The sequence below is a fragment of the Diabrotica undecimpunctata genome, chromosome 1 (genome assembly GCF_040954645.1).
Source record: "Diabrotica undecimpunctata isolate CICGRU chromosome 1, icDiaUnde3, whole genome shotgun sequence".
Classification (NCBI taxonomy): Eukaryota; Metazoa; Arthropoda; class Insecta; order Coleoptera; family Chrysomelidae; genus Diabrotica; species Diabrotica undecimpunctata.
The window spans coordinates 148,445,556-148,465,023 of record NC_092803.1 but is presented as its reverse complement, the minus strand read 5'-3'; the positions used below and the strand labels follow the sequence as shown (position 1 = coordinate 148,465,023).

Below are 19,468 nucleotides of genomic sequence, written 5' to 3'. Positions count from 1 at the left end.
TACCAGTCATTCACATTGTTCTGAAGCTATTGTGGCATGTTAACGTAATTACTATTTAAATGGGAATAAGCCACAATTAAAGAATTTCTATTTAGGTTATCTAAAGTGTGTATACTGTTTTGTTCTAAAAGAATTTAATTTTAAAGAATTTAAAATTGTGGCTTATTCCCATTTAAATAGTAATTACCAGTCATTCAGTGAGGGTTTAATTGTTTTTTCCATCCAGTTTGGTGCTATTGAGGCGCTAAAATCGGGAAAGTGTGTTTTCATTAGGATCTCATCACATTAGGATTTCCTCACAGAAGGCTCTCCAAGCAGCTCTTTGTCTTTGTCTGCAGACGTTCTTAAACTCTCATAAGTTTCATTGATAAGAATCCCAATCCTCCTTGAGTTGGGTGCGTTTTGCTCTGTTAAAAGCTGTTCTTGATATCTTCCTAAGATGTTCTAGTTCCGTGTATGTTCACCTTTCCAATTCTGTATTAGTTTCTGGAGTTAAAGCGTTTTTATTCCGCAGAGAATCTTCTAAGAGTCGGTTGTAGAGTTCTACATGAAGCCTACAATTAAGGATGGACAGCAGTGTTCACCTAAAATTTCATCTTCAGTTCATCTTAAATTTGGGCCCAAGCGGAGGCTGGACAATCACCACCTCAGAGGAATCGGCCAAAGCGCTGCAGAATTAGTGGCGCTGAGGCAAAAAGAAGGAGGAAGGCCAGAGAGGCGATGGGAAGAGTACCCGCGGGATCAGCTCATTCATCTTCAGCCCCTCCCAAACCAAAGGTGAAGATGCCCACATCTGAGGCTGGCAACAGTTCCACCTCCAAAAGAGGACAGGAACCGACACCCTCGGTGTGAAGCCCTTTCACGGAGGGTAAGCCGCAGAAGCATAAGAAGAACACCGCTGCCTCTTCCCAAAGATTCGCGGAAGCCGCCTTAAGACATCTTAAGGTTGCTATTATAGATAAGATATACCCGTATGGAAAGGTCACTGCCGACCGGGCAAACCTTATAAAACTCAGCTTGATCGAGGAATTGGACAGAGCAATATTCGTATATACAATATACCAGTATTCGTATATTGTGTGGTATTAAATGTTGTTCTGCATTAATAAGTCATGTTCTCAAGTTATTGTTGAAAATTATATATGGTTGTAAAATAAAAAACTGGAAGAAGGAATAGAGGATAGCCAGTTTGGCTTCAGAAACGGACTAGGAACCAGAGAGGCGTTAACTGCTTTTAATATGATAGCTCAAATATGCATGGATATTATCAATGTGGATGAGCATGTGTGTTACGTGGATTTATAAAAGTATTTGACAAACTAAAACTGGAAAAGTTAGTTCAAATAAGAGAGTAGTATTGCGTCGTCTGCATAGCAGATTATTTTAGTTGATTTTCTCCCATTTTGTATCCTTTTTTAGTTCTTACTTTTTTATTATTTCATCCATAATTAGGTTGAATAATAGAGGACTCAGGGAATCTCTCTGTCTTATCCCATTGCTAGCTTCAATAGGTCGGTTATTTGTTCCTCTACTTTTACTTTTATTGTGTTGTTTTGGTAGATATTTTCGATCGTTTTGATTATTCCTAGAGGTATCTCTCTTGTGTACAGTAAGTGGAGAACGTCCTTTAATTTAACCTGGTCAACTTTAACCTAAGAAGTTAAGGTCCACGAAACATAGATATGCCAGTTTGTTGTATTCTAATGATTTCTCTTGCACTTGCCTCATTATAAATATAGCGCCGGTGCATGATATTCCTGTCCTAAAACCTTGTTATTCTTCTGTTAGTGTTATTATTGGTTGTTAATTTTAGTGGTGTGTTTAATAAATTAATTCCTCTGTACTTTTCCGGGTCCGATTTGTCTCTTTTTTTGAAGAGAGGTATTAGGATGATTGATCTCCATTCTTGAGGAATTCTGTTTTGTTATATTATTGTTTGGATTAGTTTTAATAGTTGTTTGGTCAGATCTGGTCCTTCGTACTTTAGGAGTTCGTTCGGTATTCTGTCCTCTCCTGGTGGTTTTCTATTTTTTAATTTCTCTTCTTTGAGTGAAGGTGATTTTTTAAGTTTTTGTGTATATTAAACTCGTCATGTTTCCTTTGCAGTATTTCCATTTCACAACATCTTTGTTCCATCCAACCTAAAGGCCTTCTTAGTATTTTTTCGTGTGGGTGCCTAGGACGTAAGTGAGCGCTCTCATAGTTTAGTCGTTGACTTTTTGTATTAATGATTTTTTTATTATTAAGTCATTAAAGTCATACTAATCATGGAAAACGGAAGACAAGATTTGGCGGGGGAGGTGATCCACCTTTAGATCATTTGGCCTCCCAGGTCGTAACCCAGATAAACCTCTGTGACAGAATTGGAAAAGTGTCTTTAAGAACTTCAGAGTTGATTATAAAAATATGTACCTGAAATGTGAAGACAATGTATCAGGCTGGAAAACTTCATAATAGCATTCAAGAAATAACCAGACTTGGAATAGGTATAATGGAGATAAACAAAATGAGGGGGCCAAATAGTTGTACTCAGAATGACAATATAATGCAACTTACGGAAGAAAGAAGAAAATTAAAGAACAACAAAAGAATGTACAACAATATTTCGAGAAAAATAAGAACCGACATAAGAAAGGCGAAAGAAAATTGGTTAAATCATACTGTGAACAGTTATTGGAAGAAAAACAAGATAAGTTTAATTAATATACATAAAAAGGTTAAACAACCAGCTGGTTTTCAAAAAGCACAGCTAGCAAACTGCGAGATCAACAGGAGGACATCATTACTAATAAAAATCAAGAAATTTGCATATGGACCAAATACATATAAGAACTTTTTGATGATAGTAGGTCAGAACAACCTCCATCCTACATATGTAATGACCACTTACCAATCACATCAGATGAAGTAAAAAAAAGTAATATCACAACTAAAAGATGGTAAAGCTCCTGGACTTGACAATGAATAAGCTGAACTCATAAAACTATTTAAAACAGACGGTACTCAACGCCTAACAAAACTATTTAATAATATATACTTATTTAAGCGGAGTATTACCAAGTATCCTGCAGTGATTTCCGGATCATCAGGTTAATGTTAATCTTTTAAAGTTATTTCTAAAAATCATACTTTAAAGGATATATAGACTATGCGAAGAAAAAATCAGCCGTACCTACACAGTTTGGTTTTTGGAATGCAGTGGGTACGAGAGAGGCTATCTTTAGCATATAAGTGCTATTTCAAAGATGTAGAGAGGTGAATTGCGATATAAATATTATGTTTATATGGGATTTCTTCTTTAAGTGCCATCTCCGCGACGAAGGTTGGCAATCATCATGGCTATTCTGACCTTCGAGGCAGCTGCTCTGAACAATTGCCTTGAGCTACAACCAAACCACTCTCTCAGGTTCTTCAACCAGGAAACGCGTCTTCTTCCTACGCTTCTCCTACCCTCTACTTTTCCTTAAATTATGAGTCTTAAGATGTTGTATCTTTCGCCTCTCATCATATGTCCGAGATATTGCAATTTCCTTTCTTTTATTGTATTTTCCATTTCCCTCTCTCTGCCTATTCTCCTTAACACTTCTGTATTCGTGATTCTATCTACCCTGATCCATCCTACATCTTCTAGTCCATGATTCAGCTACATAGTAGAGTACACTGTGTACATAGCATTTAATTAGCCTTATTCTGAGGGCCAATGTCAGATCTTTGCTGCATAAAATCTTGTTCATTTTCACGAAGTTGGCACGTGCTTTTTCAATTCTGACTCTTATTTCTGCAGTATAATCGTTATTTTCTGTGATTATCGTTCCCAAGTAAGTATATCTTTTTACTCTCTCAATCTGCTGGCCGCCTACCGTTAATATTTCGTTTTTATTGTTGTTCTTGCTAATTTTCATGAATTTGGTTTTTTTGATGTTAAGAGAGAGTCCGTATTCTCCACTATATCTTAATATTTTGTTCATTATTCTTTCTAAGTCTTCCAAGTCGTCGGCTATTACCAAAGTGTCCGTCTCGTTTACCAAAGCTTCTTGTATGATTTCTTCAGAATAAGCATTAAACAATAACGGCGACAGTATGCAACCTTGCCTGACCTCTCTCCTTATCTCCACTTCTTCTGACATTTCTCTTCCAATTTTCACATTTGATCGTTGGCTGTAGTATAAATTTGATATCAATGTTACATCCCTCACATCCAGATTCTTGTTTTATGGGATTATATGGGATTAGGCCACAATTATTCGTTATAATGAAAATCACATTTTTAACTAACTAGAATTTAACGTTTAGACTTCTACTCCGGAAGTCGTTCTCAAAAAAAGATTATTACAAACAATTCTGCGAAGATCTATAACCAAAATTGTTTGTTATAGGGTTATGTCATTTCAAAATTGACATATTTGATCTCGATCTTGTAGGCAGCAGCATGTAAATGGCTGAAAAAATTTGACGGTGGTGTTTTTACATTAGGAATATCAACCTTTTAATAGAATAACACACTTCATACACATATTACACACGAACAGATACAGCAGAAAAATAACCACACAGATTAAAATTCAACAACCTATTGGGTTGTTGAATTTGTCCAAAAGTCCCAAAGGTTAATCTCATATAAACAATATTTAAATTAGACATGCCACAAGAAAGTAGTTTTAGAACCTTGTGAATGCGATGTTTTTGCATGCTTCATTGATTACCATAAGACGTTCGATAGGGTAAAGCACGACAAGCTGATGGAGATATTAACAAATATTGGAATAAATACCTGTTATCTAAGAATTATTAGCAATATTTACTTAAATTAAACATCGTCTATCGGTGCAGAGGCAGGAGAATCCGATGATATAAAAATCAAACGTGGGGTCTGACAGGGATGTATAATATCATCCCTGCTTTTATCAACATGTATTCCGAGGAAATCTTTCAAGAAGCAATAGAGGATGTTAATACCGGAATTCGAATTAACGTAGGATGTACACTAATAACACTAGAAACGCGGACGACACGGTGGTATTCGTTGAGAGTTATGAAGTACTTCAGAAGTTATTGAATAGGATAACAGAAGTAAGTCAGAGATATGGACTTTCACTAAACGTTAAGAAAACAAGATGTATGGTGATCTCTAGAGCTGGATTTATAGTTTGACGGACTGTAGACTTAGACGCACTAGAGACGTAATGTAGAGACTTTGATAATTCTTTGAAATGTTTATATATGTGTGATAGCAAACTGATAGGACGGTAGTTTTTTAGGCGTGTTATGTCTCCTTTGCTTTAAAAATTCTGCGAAAATGTATAACCAACAAGTTGTTATAGGTTATGTTTTTTAAAATTGATGGTTGACTTACTTGGCCTTGATCTTGGAGGAACAGGATGTTTGTGATTGAAAAAAAATTTAATGTTCATTACAATCAATTGTGGCTTAATCCCATATAAACATAATATTTACTATCAGAACGCAATACCAGTTACGCAATAAATTCAACATACCTTCTCTTTCGTTGAATTAATGTCGACTGTCTTTTCGTAGGGTTTCTACTAGTTAAGATACGCGTTCTGCATTTGCAACAGGTGCTAAAATCTACCGGTTTAAAAGTGAGACTTAATTCGTACCCTTGAGCAGCTAGTACTCTTAATCAGTCTTACCTGAATGTCCAATTATATCTTTATAAAACGTGTATTATAAATTATTAAATTAAAGGATTGATTTTTATATTACCCCGTATATCAAGCTCCTTCCCAAATTGTTTCGCCTAGAGCGCCACTGTTTGCGATATTTTTTTCAATGCACCTATACAGTTTGCATAGAAATTTACATAATTTGTTATATAGTCACCCCCTTCCACGCGAAACTTCCGCTACACGATTGGTGGACTCACTGTTACTCCGCATCGGCTATTGGCGGAAGGCGGTCGGTGGACTGTCCGACCTACCCACTTGTTGCCTGGGGATAGGCAGGTGCAAAACATTCTCTGTGTTGGAAGATGTTTTCGTGAGCTCGCTGTGGATAAGCTCACGAATCTCAGTATTATTGTTTTTCATTCATACTTTTGTGGTGTCATTATGTGTTCGTAAATATATAATAGCGGAGGAAGTTGAAATATATAATTGCGTTGTGTTTAGCGCTTCGAGGAAAACTTATAGCTTACAGAAAAATAATTTATTTACAAGATAAATAATCACCACAAATTAAATTACAAAAATAGAATTCCTAGAATTAGATCGGGCATTCAGTGTCTCATAACAAGCAGGCATTTTATTTATTTAATGTATTAGTGATTAAAAAAGGGCCGCAACCAGTCAGTTGATATGCTGTTTATATATTTAAGGAAATCAATCAATCTTTTTTCATTTACACAAATTAAGATAAAATTGTATAAAAGACTCAATATTGTATAAAAAGAAAAAGGAAACGCTTTTCAAAATATGTATATTTAAAGGTTGCAGTATACACACAGAAGGGAATATGTCAATAGATTAGTAATTTACTAAGTATTTATCCTATACACAATAGCAGATGAAATATCTAACATAAATTGCACTTAATATTTTGGGAGTATTGTTAGACGAATACAAAAATTATTGAGCTTTGATTGCAAATATTGAAACATTCTTGAATAACGATCACGAAAGGAAATTATATTGAAATTTACATAACGAATGTCATGTAATGAGAGCAATAACTCAGTAATCAAGGTTACAAAGTATATATCTTTGGAACAAGCAATATTATATCGAAATACTAATGTATGTTGATCTATACGTAAGTTGAATGAAGTGCCATAGCATTTATTTGGACAGCACATTAAAAAACAACAAGAAAATATTATACGAGATAGTGATAACAAGGTAGACATATCATTTTAAATTTACTTTGCTAAATTTTCTTTGTTAAAATATGTACAGTAGCTACATCCTTAAATTTAACATTTTCTATAAAGTCTTTTTTCTCATATTTTCTTAAACAATTTTAACGCCATTATTCAAACTGTTTCAGGCTTCCCTAAATCTTCTCAATTATCCTTTGGAATATTTCGTAAAAGATTCTGTTACTTTCAGAACAATTTTCTATAAAAGATTAGTGCGGAAAACATAATCAAATTAATTTCCCTCCATAATATGCTGATAGAGTTATTATTAACATAATGTAGGTATAAATTCACGCAAGTAATTAAAAAAAGTGTCAAGTGAAGGTTAAGCAAACTTTATTTCACCTTGTCATGGTATACCGAGTGAACTACTTTACCTATTGGTAACACTCTGTGTTTTAAACGTTTTGATAGCAGTATAGAAACATAGAGTCCAATGAGTTGAGTCCTATAAGATTATTCCAAGATATGAAAAAATGGCGAAGGGGCCATTGTCCGGGTTACTGTTCTGATCCCTATTGATGTCATTATTTTATATGTGTACCAGAAAAACCAAACATCATTCCAGTTTTATACTCCATACGCCATTTACTTTATCCTTTAACTAATTGTGAGTTTTCTAAGGGTTGAAGTATCTTGGTTGTGGTCAAATTTAATTAAAATACAATAATTTTAATTAAACACAATAATGTTAAAAATATTTTTAAAATTTGCTTGTACATAATATATTTTCTAGAAAACTGCCTTTCTTCGATTTGATGACTGGCAGAACATCTAGTAAAATTGTATTTTCATTTTGACATATTTATGGAAAATATATATTACTGATAGTCTGAAAAAGAAGCGACTGCAGTAAAACTTTGGAACTGGATAAACATATAAATAGATAAAAAGAGGAAAAAGAGAAAAACGAATTAGAAAGCTAGCGAAAGACATAAATGCCTGGACAAAGGCAGGGATTCTACAGTATTCACTGCCTTCCCTCGCTCAACCCTTTCCATCTCTCTCTGTTTTCCTATTTTCCATCGTTTAGGCCTCACGTACTCATGGCGTCGTCTACTTCGTTCCTCCAGGATCTTCGGGGTCGTCCTCTTTTCCTCCTTCCTATGGGGCTCCATTCGGTTATTCTCTTTATCCATCTGCTGTCGCTAGTTCTTCTTATATGTCCATACTACTTTAGTCTTTTTTGTTCTATATATGTTAGTATGTCTGTTTCTATTGATGTTCTTTGCTTTACTTCGTCATTACTTCTCCTATCCATCCTTGTTATTCTGCAGCATCTTCGCAGGCATTCTATCGCTGTTGCTACAACCTTACTGCTGTTTTTCTTGTTTATAATTCAATTTTCAGCCCCATATGTCATAATACTTCGCACTAATGTTTTATAAATCTGTGTTTTTGTCTTCATATTTAGGTGTCTATCCCACCATACTGAGTTAAGTTGTCGGATTGCTGTTCTTGTTTGTCCTAATCTTTGTGTAATTTCTTCCTCTGTTGTTGCCTTTTTCGTGAATATAAAACCCAAGTATTTGAATTTATCCTTACCTTTGATTGTTACGTTGTCATCAATCTGTAGATCTTCTATGTCTTCTTCAGTTGTAGATAGGTACTCTGTTTTTGCGAGGTTAATCTCTAGGCCAGCCTTGGTATATTTTTCTTCTAGTTTCTTCATCATGTAACTGAGGTCTTCTTGGTCTTGTGCAACCACAACTTGATCGTCTGCAAAGCTTAAGTAACGTATATAGGCATTCGTTTCGTACCGGTACTCCAATGCCTTCTCATTTTCTTTTCCATGTAGTCAAGGCTTTCTCTAAGTATATTTGAATACTAAGGACAGGACATGTGATACGCAGTAACGACAATCGCCTTATAAATAATATATTTTGGGAAAGGCCAGATGGGAGAAGAGCTGTGGGACGAATGCGAATGGACGAAACCTATAAAAAGTTGGAAAGATGCACTCAGATAGGATATGGAGAAAGTAGGTGTGAGCTACTGCTAAATAGGGGCACAGAACCGACCGGAGTGTAAGGTAATAGTAAACGTAGCAAAGACTTATAAAGAGTTGTAATTCTATTGCATGATGCAAAATCGTCCAATCTAATATTCTCGTCTGAAAATGTTACGCTGTTGTGGTATACTTGTTCAGTAATTTTGTTGTAGGGCTGGTCGAGACATGATCTTTTTAAACTATAAACTTTTTTCAATACTTGTAATACATCAAAAGGTTTGTACAAAGTAAAGCGTATCGAGACCCTTGACTGCCTTATAGCATTAAGGGGATGGATCCTTGTAGAAGGATTTAAAAGTCAAAGCCATCAAAACATTAAATCTTAACCTGCATTATATGTGAATGCTATTTATAAAGTTCATAATACCTTCAAAAATGCATCTTGATTAAAATATTGAATAAAAACCATTCATTCTTAAACGTAACCATCAATTCTTTGCCAAGCATATTAAGGCAATTTAGAGAAAGCAATTTGATCCATTTGTGGAATTATTGAATGCGGATAACAATATTTGTTTTTCCTTTTATATCTCTAAACTTAAATAGCAATTCCTTATACTATTAACTATTAACCTAATCAAATTTAAAATACTCCATCGCTAGTTTCATAGGTAGATTACAATAATATCTCATGAACTCTAGAGATAACATGAATATAGCTGTCAAACTCAAGTAGTAGAATGAACTTACAATTTTAATTTTAAAATAATTATTTATCTATCTATTAAAACAGTAGCAAACATCAATCTTTAGATATAAGCTTCCTTTTCGTTCTTCTATACCTCTCTATCATATACAGTTTGCTTTAATTATGCGTCAGCGTGTTTTTTCAAATCATCTGTTCATCTTATTTACGGCCTCCTTTTTTTGTTTGTGGTTCCAGGTCTCCAGTTCATAAGTATCTTATTTCATATCTCGTCTTTTTGCCTTAGGATATGTCCAGCACATTTCCATTTAAGTTTTTGCTTCATGTGTTAAAACGTCCTCCACTTTCGTTTTCTTGTGGATCCAATTATCTCTTTTTCTGTTTATTAATTTGATATTTAGCATTGATCTCTCCATGGATCTTTCTGCTTTTACTAGTTTTTCCATGATTTCTTTGTTTTTTTATTGATTGGATACTTTTGTCTTTAGGTATTAAGGACATTTTTTGTTCTTAAGTAATAAAAATAATATGATACCAAGTTATTTAGAAGGCCACTATTTTTAGAATATGTAGTTGTGAAATGTAAACTTAATACAATAATAATTAGAAAAATACCAATATCGTGAAACAACCAGCTGCGTGCTTAAAAACCCAAAAATCAACAGATTTTAGTTAAAAATTCGATGACTTGAACGTAAGTTAATATCTATTAAAGTTATAGTAATAATTTGACAAAAGCAAAGAAATTTTTGCCAAAAATTCATAAAAGCTTCCGAAAATTCAAATTTTCATAGGGATCACATTCTTAAATCGCAAATAGGGAAAATAATTCCCTTGTTAATTTTAAATCGATTGAGTTACTTGACAGCTACCAGCAACTGACAGATTTTAAGCGTGCAGAGCGTGCAAACAATCTCCGATTCAATTAAGAGAACACAAAATAGCAACTTAAAATGTAAAAAAGTAATACTTAGAGATATTCTAGGGCGACGTTACATTTGAAGAACTAGAGTTAAAGGTAAATCGACGAGCAGATTGAATATAGACCCAATTGAAACAAGAAACAAACTTTTCAGAAAACTTTGTGAACATTTTCGATAACTTGTACAGTAAGCTCTTAATTACCGTCCACCTTCAAAATTCGGAACAAAAGACAACATAGTAACATGATGATTTTCAACTTAAAAGTTAAAAAGTTCATATAGTACTATTTTTAATTTTTGTTAAAAATATATAACTGCTATTTCGCTTATTATTTAAGACAGACCATTTCTTTCATTCATTTACATATTTTTCATTTATACATTTATTTTATATAAAATAAGACAAATTTTATACAGTGTGTAACCTTATAAATTACACTTACTATATCTCAAATACTAAAAAAGTAAGATACTAAAAGTATTATAAGCATCGAAGATGCGTGTTCGAGAACATAATCAAGAAACTGACATTGGTAAAAAGCTCGTCATTACCGCTTACGATCAAAATTACTGTATCCTCCGAGTGATACATATTTTTTATAATATCCGGTCAGAAGTACAAAGTCAACAAGAACTTAAAATGTATATCGCACCGTACCGTAGAGATACAGCGCGCTCGAGCACCGTCTTATGTTTGCCAAGCACCTGCCATAAGAAGGAGACTGTACCTGTAGAACCACGTGTATGGGAAGGTGGGGATTAGCTAGACTCAAGATCTGAGGGTCAAGTTTAGTGCCTAGTTCAGTGCCACTCATGCAAGGCTGCGGCGGCCAATATATCAAAACAAATCGCGAAAAAAATCACGAGAATCACGAAAATTTAAAACAAAACAAATAAAAATAACACAAAAAAAACTTTTAACAATTAATATATTAGTGATTTTTTTGGACTGTATTATGTGCTAAGGACTTGTAAAAATGGAAACGTGTGTACTGATCCCGCAGGAATTCAGCTTGTGCGTCAGGAGTGCAGGATTGGGTAGCAGACGAGAGCCTGAGGTGTCGGTATGGTCGAATACTGAAATTTCGCAAGGGACTGTTTGTTATCCGTTTCAAGGGACGATTAGAATTGATAAGCTTGAAGTGTATGGACAATTGGACGATGACGATGTAAGTACCAATAATTTTAAATTTAATTGTCAATGACAAACGTGTGCTTAAAAACCACACAAATAGAAAAAAATATTTGCTTTTTTGTGTAGGTTCCTGACTTTAAATATTCTACTGTCATTGATTTTTAAACATTATATATTATGTCGTTCATTTTGATATTATAATAAAAAGACATACTTTAACTTTAATTTAATTTTACCATCCATTTTATGAAGAATAGGTACCCATAATATAAGTAATTGAAATTGATATTGATAATCGGCTATTAGATTTATTACAAAAAAAAAAACAAGTATCTAACAATGACGTTAAATATATATTAATATAACTATTAGTATAATTAGTTAATTTATCTATAATATTTTTAGCTTAAAAATTTTAGCACACATTAATTAGTGCGTATATCTAGTGTTAACAGTATTTTTGTGATTAGTTCCTGTAACGATTTTTTTAAGGATAGTTTATTTGATTACATTAAAAATCAACTGTAATATGAAAGTATTCATTAGACAAACAATGACAGCGAAATATTTACCTGTATTATGATAAATTCGATAGTTATTGATTTCGTAGAAAATTTTAAGACAGATTGGAAAAAAAACTTATAAGTAATATCTCCCGAAAACTATTATCTTAAACTTTAAATTTTAATATATATTTTGCAATTATAAAAATACAGAAATCTATGAGCAACCTATGCCCAAATTCGGTATCACATCTCAAGAAGATTTTGTAATTATAGAAATCATATATCACATCACTAATGCTTTTGAGTATTTTCTATAAGCAAATTATTTCTTGAAAAATATTTATACTTCAGTTTATTTATGCCTACCGGTTGTTTTTACTCGATTGATAAATTTTTTACTGTATTTTATCTATTATTTAATTAATGCTTCTTGTTAATAATCAATTTCCTGGTAGGATTAATATTCACCGATTTTTTTCATTTAGTAGCCTATATTTTTTATATTACCACTTATTCGATTCGATTATTGCCACTTATTCGAAATTATTTGCGCACTAATGGTTTTTTATCGGTGTAATTTTTTATTATTTATTCATAATTGTTAGGTTTCGTTTTTGATATAAAAGATCTTGATATCTTATTTGCTATAAATGCTTTTCTACTATTTTTCATCTATTATGATAGTATCATCTGAAAAACTGTTTACATGGGTATTGTCCTGTTTTTTTTTTGGAAACTTTACTAATAAGTAACTAAACTAATAAATAACATCAGGTTAGAGATTAATAGGTACTAGAATATTTTTTATAATCATTTACTTTTATTTCTCTGCGTATTTTGTTTGTCAGTTATAAGCCGAGCTTGGATTTATAGATAACAAAAATTCAAGAAAAATGCGCCTATATGGACAAATATATAAGGTTTCGGTGGCAAAGCACACAGGAATGTCTTTCTTTGTATATCTTCACCCTCAACGGAGCCTTTACGGACTTTTTTTATAAAATTTATAAAATCATTTACCAACGGAAACAGCATATAGATATAAAATCCAGCATCTGAAAGCATTAAAACAATTTTATTCACTGGTATATGGTTGGGTAAAAAGAGGTTTGATAAGCTATCTTGTATAAATAAACTTGTAGTTAAATTGTTTGTTTCTTCCAAATCTTTAACGGCAACTAAATACGGTTTTCTCGCAAAGTTTTCGTTCAAAATTACAATAATTAAATTAGGTATATACCTGTTGCATATATCTGTCGTTTTATCCACGATAATCTACAAGAAATTGCCCTCTAACTCCCGCTTAATTTTTGGAATACATTCCACATATCATTTTTCTATAGATTGTTTTCTCAATGTACTCTCCTTATGTAAGGATTTATTAATATGTTTTTTTAAATAAAAACTTAAAACTAGGATAATTAACTATATACAGAGGAAAGTTGGATGCAATCCAACAATAATTAGAACAATGATTTGACAACAATAATTAGAACACTTTGGAATTTAGGTATAGGATGGCAAAGATAGAGCAAAAATAAAACTTAACGATTTGCTGCACGGTTTACAAAAACTCCATCTCCTTCTAGACAAAGTTTTGAATATAGTCCGGTCCATGCACTTAATTTAGAAGTCATCTTTCTAAACAAACGTCTATATTACATTTGAAAATGATTGATAGCACACATTTTATAGCAAAGGTCTAAATGAAGGGTTGATTAATGCAGAAAAAATGTAATAATTGATACAGAACATTAAATTATTTTAATATAATAAAATTAAAATGTCAATATTACGTACCCTATTAATTTTTATAAAAATACTAAATATTGGTTTAGGGCATTTCCTTACAATTTAATAATAAATATATTTCGGGTACTAGCGTCTTATAAACTTATAATTAGTAATATAAAACTATATAATTACATACATAAATACAAATGTTGTCTTCTTCCGATAAGGAGGCATCATCATCATCATGTTTCTTCATTTCGCACAGAAATAATAATTGGTTCTATTGTTTCCTCTATTAACATATCGAGTTACCAGAATGTTTCTTCCTCTGATATGACACGTCTTATAGTTTTTTGCCAATTTTCAGATGAAGTTTTAAATATGGAGTCATATAATAGTTAACGAACAACGTGAACTTTAAATGTATTATTTCTCGTGACATATCCCTTCATTTGAGCCCAGATTAGTGCTATGAGGTTAAGTTCACAGCTATAAGGTGGTAATCGCAACACTTTAACTTCATGTTCTTTTGCCATTTCATTTACAACATACTTCTTAATTTTGATGAATATTGTTTGCATAGCTACAATAACTCTTTTTTGAGTAAACCTTCTCCTGGCACTAATATCTATTTGGTTATTAGCGAATCCAAGAGTTCTTGCTTTCTTCATTTATTGTTAGGTAACGATTCCTTTAATTTTAAATGGTAACTGGTATTGTTAATGACTATTACGGAATTGGTCGGTAATAAATCTATCATTTGACTGAAATATTCCTCAAAAACATCAGCAGTCATTTCTTTATGGTAGTTGTTCTTTTCTTCTTCTTCATGTGCCGAGCTCGATTATCGAGCGTTGGCTATAAAATTGGCTATAGTAATTTTGTTGACGGCAGCTAGGAAAAGAGATACAGAGGATCTGTTAAACCAATCTCTCAGGTTTCTAAGCCATGACGTTCTTCTTTGACCTGGCCCTCTTCTTCCGTCTACCTTGCCTTGTATTATTAAATGGAGTATATTATATCTCTTCTCTCGTAGTTGTTCTTAGAATTTGAAATAAAATTTAGCAAGCTTCCATCAAATAATCCTTAACTCCTCCATTATAACTGATAATTAAACGGCGACCTTGACCATTTGGAAATTTTAAGCTCGTAGTCAAAACTTCTATAAATACCTGACGAGTATTTGTAACCAGTTTGTTTTTTTTATAAAATGCCCTTCATTTATCCATATTTTATCTAAATAAAAAATATCTTTGCCTTCTTTTCTCAATTTTCGAATTTCCCTTAAATATTGCCTCATCCAACAAATGATTTCTTCTTTTTCTATGAGCGCAGATTTTCTATTGTTATTCTCATAAACGAAACATAATTCTTGTAAAGTTGTCCACAATTTATGTCTATTAACGTTTGGAAAATATTCGTCTTCATTAATGTCTACTATAAGTTTTTCCAAAGTAGGAATCTTTTGTTGTAAATAAAATGAATGAACTTTTGTTTCACGGTATCTTCTGTATAAATGGGTTTTCTCCCCGGGGACGTTTTAGGTGCTTCTGTAATACTTCCACTCTTTCGCTCCGTCGCTTTAAAAGTCTATAAATAGTTGCTTCTCCAACTCTGGTCATATCTGAACACGTCAAACAGTACTTGTAAAATGTTCATGTACAAGAGCATCATGTCCATTTAACACTAAAGTTTTCATTGGCAAGGGTTTTTCATTAAATGACACTTTAATTTCGCAGGAGTAAAATTAGGCGTTTATTTTTACTACACAAGTTCACTTATAAATATCTCTTTTTATTATAGAACTAACAATTCTACGTGTTACCATCACAGGACTTTACAAACACAACCTGTTAATCTTAACTTAAAAACACGTTATGCCGCTTGGATATTTTAATTCTTTCTAAGAAATTAAGGGATTATAAATTGACCCTCTCCTTTTTGGAAATTGTAAATATTTTGTACATGTAGATATTATATACGTATATCATTTGTTGATTAAAATGACTACAAAATTTAAGACAAGAATCGAAATAAATTGGTAGGTTTAAAATTTTTAGGACAAACCCAATATTTTCTTTTAGATAATCCCTGTCACGATTTTATCTCACGTGCAATAAAATCTCGTGTATCTAACATAAAAATGTAATCTTTGATTTTCGACATACTCGACAAAATTACGTTTTTTCAGTAGTGTTTCCATTCTTTTAACCGTTCATTTCTGTTCATTGATATCAAGATTCTTTGTCTGTTTGTATGTTCTAAATTTTGGAATAATTGTTTTGGTTTATTTCTAGTGATCTCTTTTAACTTCTTGGGCAGGTAAAATGTATCGTCTTTCTTTTCGTAGTGTTCAATTTCATTATATTATTTTTTATGAAATTATTTTTTCGCATGTCTTTCACATGTAAGTAATATACTAAAACAATAAATTTAATCAAGCTGTTGCGTTTAGAGAAACATACTAAAAATTTGTATTAAAATGTTTATTATAATCATTTACAAGATATAGTACATTTTCTTGGCAGCTACCTGTTATTTTTGCAAAATTATTCTGCTCAAACTTGAAGTTGACTTCATGTGCATTTGTTGATAATAAGCTTTTCTCTGCCTCTTCTCCATTTTTTATTTCTTTATTATTTAGGATTTCCTACTACGATATGCTGGAAAGTTTGTTGGTTAATTGTAGTTATTAATCTTTCTAATATCATTTAGATCAACAATTTATATATCGTTATTATACAATCTATAATCATAAGAGATTTTTACATGAACTCTAGATAAAATATAAATTGTATAAAGCTTTAACGAAAAAATTCATCCAGTGAGCCGACGCTATAATACTGATTACTTAAACTTATTAAAACTGCAAACTGTGTTAAATAAAGTAGCGCGAGGAAGCCGATTTTGATAGAAATTTCTATTTCAGATTACGTTTAGACAAATTTCTCCAAAACTCAAATCATTACTTTCAGCATCACTCCTTTTTATAAAAAATATTAAAGCGCAAACAACATATTTTATAACTTCAATTTGGCAGTTCCACCATTAAGTGCATAGAATATTAAATAAACAAAAAAAAAACCTTATACCTAGCACGTAATGACAGTTGCAAGAATGAAAAATTCTAATGAGTGTACCGTTATAAAATAATACATTTCAGTTTTGTTTTGTTGTTTACTTGTTAGGTAAATGACTGTATTGTAGACTATATAATTATATACGGATAGAAAAAGTATCTAAACTATCTTATTTTGGTACTTTCGAACAAAATCAATTAACTCTATTTTATGATATAATTTTAACATCTATTAAAGCGATAGTTTGAACATTTTATTACACATTTCAAAACGTAAAACTATATTGCCAGTATTTTTGTGCATTCCTGGGATTGCCTTAAGTATCGTGTATTTGATTACTTTAATCACCTTTGATACAAGAATCTCTATCGAACTAGTAATAACGGAATGTGATTTTACTTCATTATACAACGTTTTCATCCGAAATGGTTTCCTTGTTAGTACGTCCGCGTCAAATAATGGAAAAAACTATTATGATGTTCACTTTTCGTACAATATCTATGTCAAATTTAGGTTTATAACAGAAAAAAAAATGTTTTTTTATTATATCTTAGAGAAAAAGATCAAAAACAGCTATGTTATTAATTTCCACGGAATATCGTAAAAATAATATGTATCGCTGTAACAACAGCTTCATTAGAAGAGCTATTTTAAATGTGTAATATTTATAATGCTGCCCACCGGGATATTTTGTATTAGTGACTTTTTTACCCATTGAGTTCTCATTACTTTTGGTAAGTCTTAGTGAGCTGTGAATATCAGTTTTTTCATTCAGAACTAAATATGTATTTTTAAACAGATTGCTTTCAAATATTTTTAATTATTATTTTTTATTTTTTTGTTATCTATACAAAAAGTTTTTCTTAAATTAATTTCCCTGAGTAAACAAATGGTTGGAATTTAAGATTTGGTTTTATTCTGGAAAAAACTAGACCTGTGTTTCGTTATCTGTTTCTTAAATTTTCTTCCTGTCTGACCTGTGTATACTTTTGGGCATGTACAAACGTGATTTTATATACCTTTGAACTTCGGTTTCTCTAACTTCCATCTTTATAATTTTTTGATTTATTTACCTAAAGAATTTTGGGGTTTAAAGATGTCCTGATTGCTTTTTCTTAATAAATTGACCTATCAATGTTACGAATCTTGATATTTAATTTTTGTTGTGGTTTCTCTTAGGTCTACAGGTAGATGAAGGTAATCACTTGTTTGTATTATTTTTTATTAAGTGGGTCTGTTAGTTTTAGTTTATAACCATTTGGCATTGCTATTTGCAAAAGCAGTACGGTAAATGATGAGGACTTGGGGCTATTTTCTCAAGATTTTCAAGAGTTATGAAGTTATACTTGGAAAAGCCCCATCGAATGTCTATTGTGCAATTGTTTTTCACGAAATTTGTTATAACTCCGATTCTAATAATTAAATCAAAGTTTACCAAACGCCATTTTGTTAATTTTTCTAAAAGTAACAATTTTCATTTTGGTAAAATTAAATATCTTTAATAGTTTAGGAGATACAATCATTTAAACAAATAAATTATTAAAAACAAATCATTTGACGGGTTTTTAGTGTGGTACCCTCGAAAAAGTTAGTCAAACCATTATATTTTTAAAATTCACCTCTAAACCCATATCTCAAAAGATTCCAGTTTTAGTTTTTTACGGGAAATTACGAGATGGGGGAAACAAATATTTCTGATTCCTTAATAATTGTCCAAGATATGATGTTTTGCGAACTTTTATAGCGTGGAGTAATTTTCTGTCTTAGCTTAAACGATCTAGAACCTGTCTATTTCATATATGGTCAGTCCAGGAAATTTTCAGTATCCTGCTCCTCAAGTCCACATCTCAAATGCACCATTCTAATTCTCAGCTCAATATGTTGTATGGGTGATTATAACAGTTTATTCATTTCGTATAAAACTCGCTAATTCTTAACGAGACATGATCTTTTGATTGTACCAAGATATTTATAATACCGAATATAAACAAAAAGCAGAAGACACTGGTTTTTCACCAAATAAAGCAAACAATTGATTTTTTTAAGTTTTTTTTGTCACATAAAATAGAAAACTGCGTGATAATGTAAAGTCAATATATGAGTATAACTTGCTATTTAATCCTATTTTGTGCAAATACTAACTTAAAAATATTTGTACGCGTTGTGGGTCTTCTCAAACATTCCATTGAATAGTGGAGAGATTAGCGTAATGGAATCACGGAAAACTTTGATATTTGCAATGCGCGATCAAATTATTCGGCAATCAAATTATTCCTGTTCCATTGCGAGCCACCTGCGGTAGTAAACTGACTCTGTTCAGTAAATATGCGTTTCGCAATATCCACTCACATTCATTTCATTCCGTTCCGCGATACTGTGCATCCTGTTTCAATAGTCTTAATATTTATGTACAGTTGATCTCTTCTTCTTAAGGTGCCTTCTCCATTACTGAAGGTTGGCTATAACTACAGCAAATTGCTCTCTATCTTGAGCTGTTCTTAGTATCGAATGTGTGTTCATGCCTGTCCAGTCTCTTACATTATTTAACTAGGAGCATTT

At 32.0% G+C, this 19,468-nt stretch overlaps 1 protein-coding gene across 1 annotated transcript in view; it reads left to right on the top strand.

Moving 5' to 3' along the window:
• Positions 1–11,236: 11,236 nt before the first annotated feature.
• Positions 11,237–19,468, top strand: part of LOC140440668 (uncharacterized) — a 246,043-nt gene continuing 237,811 nt past the window's right edge. The window contains exon 1 of the mRNA XM_072531028.1: positions 11,237–11,623. Coding sequence (XP_072387129.1) covers positions 11,432–11,623 — 192 coding nt within the window. The 5' untranslated portion in view covers positions 11,237–11,431. The remainder of the gene's footprint in view (positions 11,624–19,468) is intronic.